At 36.7% G+C, this 1,025-nt stretch overlaps 1 protein-coding gene across 1 annotated transcript; it reads left to right on the top strand.

The window, feature by feature from the left end:
* Positions 1 to 89: 89 nt before the first annotated feature.
* Positions 90 to 1,015, top strand: LOC117319119 (the record flags this gene model as incomplete). Its single annotated transcript, XM_033873969.1, has 1 exon — positions 90 to 1,015. A coding segment is annotated over one exon (657 nt), but the record flags the coding sequence as incomplete, so codon positions are not given.
* Between the last annotated feature and the right edge of the window lie 10 nt (positions 1,016 to 1,025).

Here is a 1,025-nt window from a genome sequence, read left to right as displayed (position 1 = left end):
TACCTAAGTACAATGGTCAAGGTACATATACAATTGTTTGATGGCAACGATTCTAGTTTTATTCAATTACATTTAATCTTTACAATTAGTGTTTGTGTTTCTTCTTTTTAGGAAACACAAGCGTATGGCACGGACATCTGGATTTTATTCTCGACTGCAATTTGCCGGTAAAATACATTACTTGTTGTGATAGTGATGGAGGTGATGATGATGAAACAGGAAGGAAGAGGTCAGAGGTTACAAAATCTAGTGTGGGAGTTAAAAGAAAGGCAGCAGGTCTGAAGCTGAACCAACAAATCGTGGCTGAAGTGATTGTCTCCTCATTTCTGAACAAGAAACTTCGTCCTTACAGCAGTAACTTTCTACTTCCTTGTATCGGTGCCTGTGGCACAGACCAACTGGTTGTGTACTTCTATGATTCAGAACATGATGTCCTGTTAGAAAGTTGTCAGTTTGAACTCAGGAACGCAACAACAGGTGCTCTGAATTTACTCACACTAATTGTCATATGGTTAGTGGTCAACTATAGATATACATGCAGTGGCCTTCAACCATATATGATGATGAAATCAAATTTTTATATGTTAGCAGAAGAGAAGCTTAAAGTTTATCAAGAAGAACTAAGATTCGGTTCTGTTGGACGATTAGACAGCGATGCTGTCGAAGAATTGTCAGATTTCCCGTGGAATCCTGAGGGTTTGAAAGACATCGATGACGAAATTGAAGAGCTCAAAAAATATTTCTGAATAATGTCTATTAGACAGCAAAAAGTGTAAGAAATGTTTGCTCATATGAAATATCTTTACAAGATGTGTTAAATACGATTGCTGAGGGCTATTCCAGTAAAAAATATTTATTCAATAAGAGAAATATTAATGCAGAAAAAAAGAAATATTTTGCATGGTGGGCGATGGAGAAAATGCCTCTTCAGGTGGTTCCTGTTTGACAATTCTTGTGTCCTCATGTTGGGTAGATATTTTACTGGAATAACCCTAAAGATGATGAATTGGAATTTCTCCCATGTA

The sequence above is a fragment of the Pecten maximus genome, unplaced genomic scaffold (assembly GCF_902652985.1).
Source record: "Pecten maximus unplaced genomic scaffold, xPecMax1.1, whole genome shotgun sequence".
In the NCBI taxonomy this organism is placed as follows: domain Eukaryota; kingdom Metazoa; phylum Mollusca; class Bivalvia; order Pectinida; family Pectinidae; genus Pecten; species Pecten maximus.
Note: the sequence above shows the minus strand (reverse complement) of the source record. Positions and strands in the feature narration are given on the sequence as shown.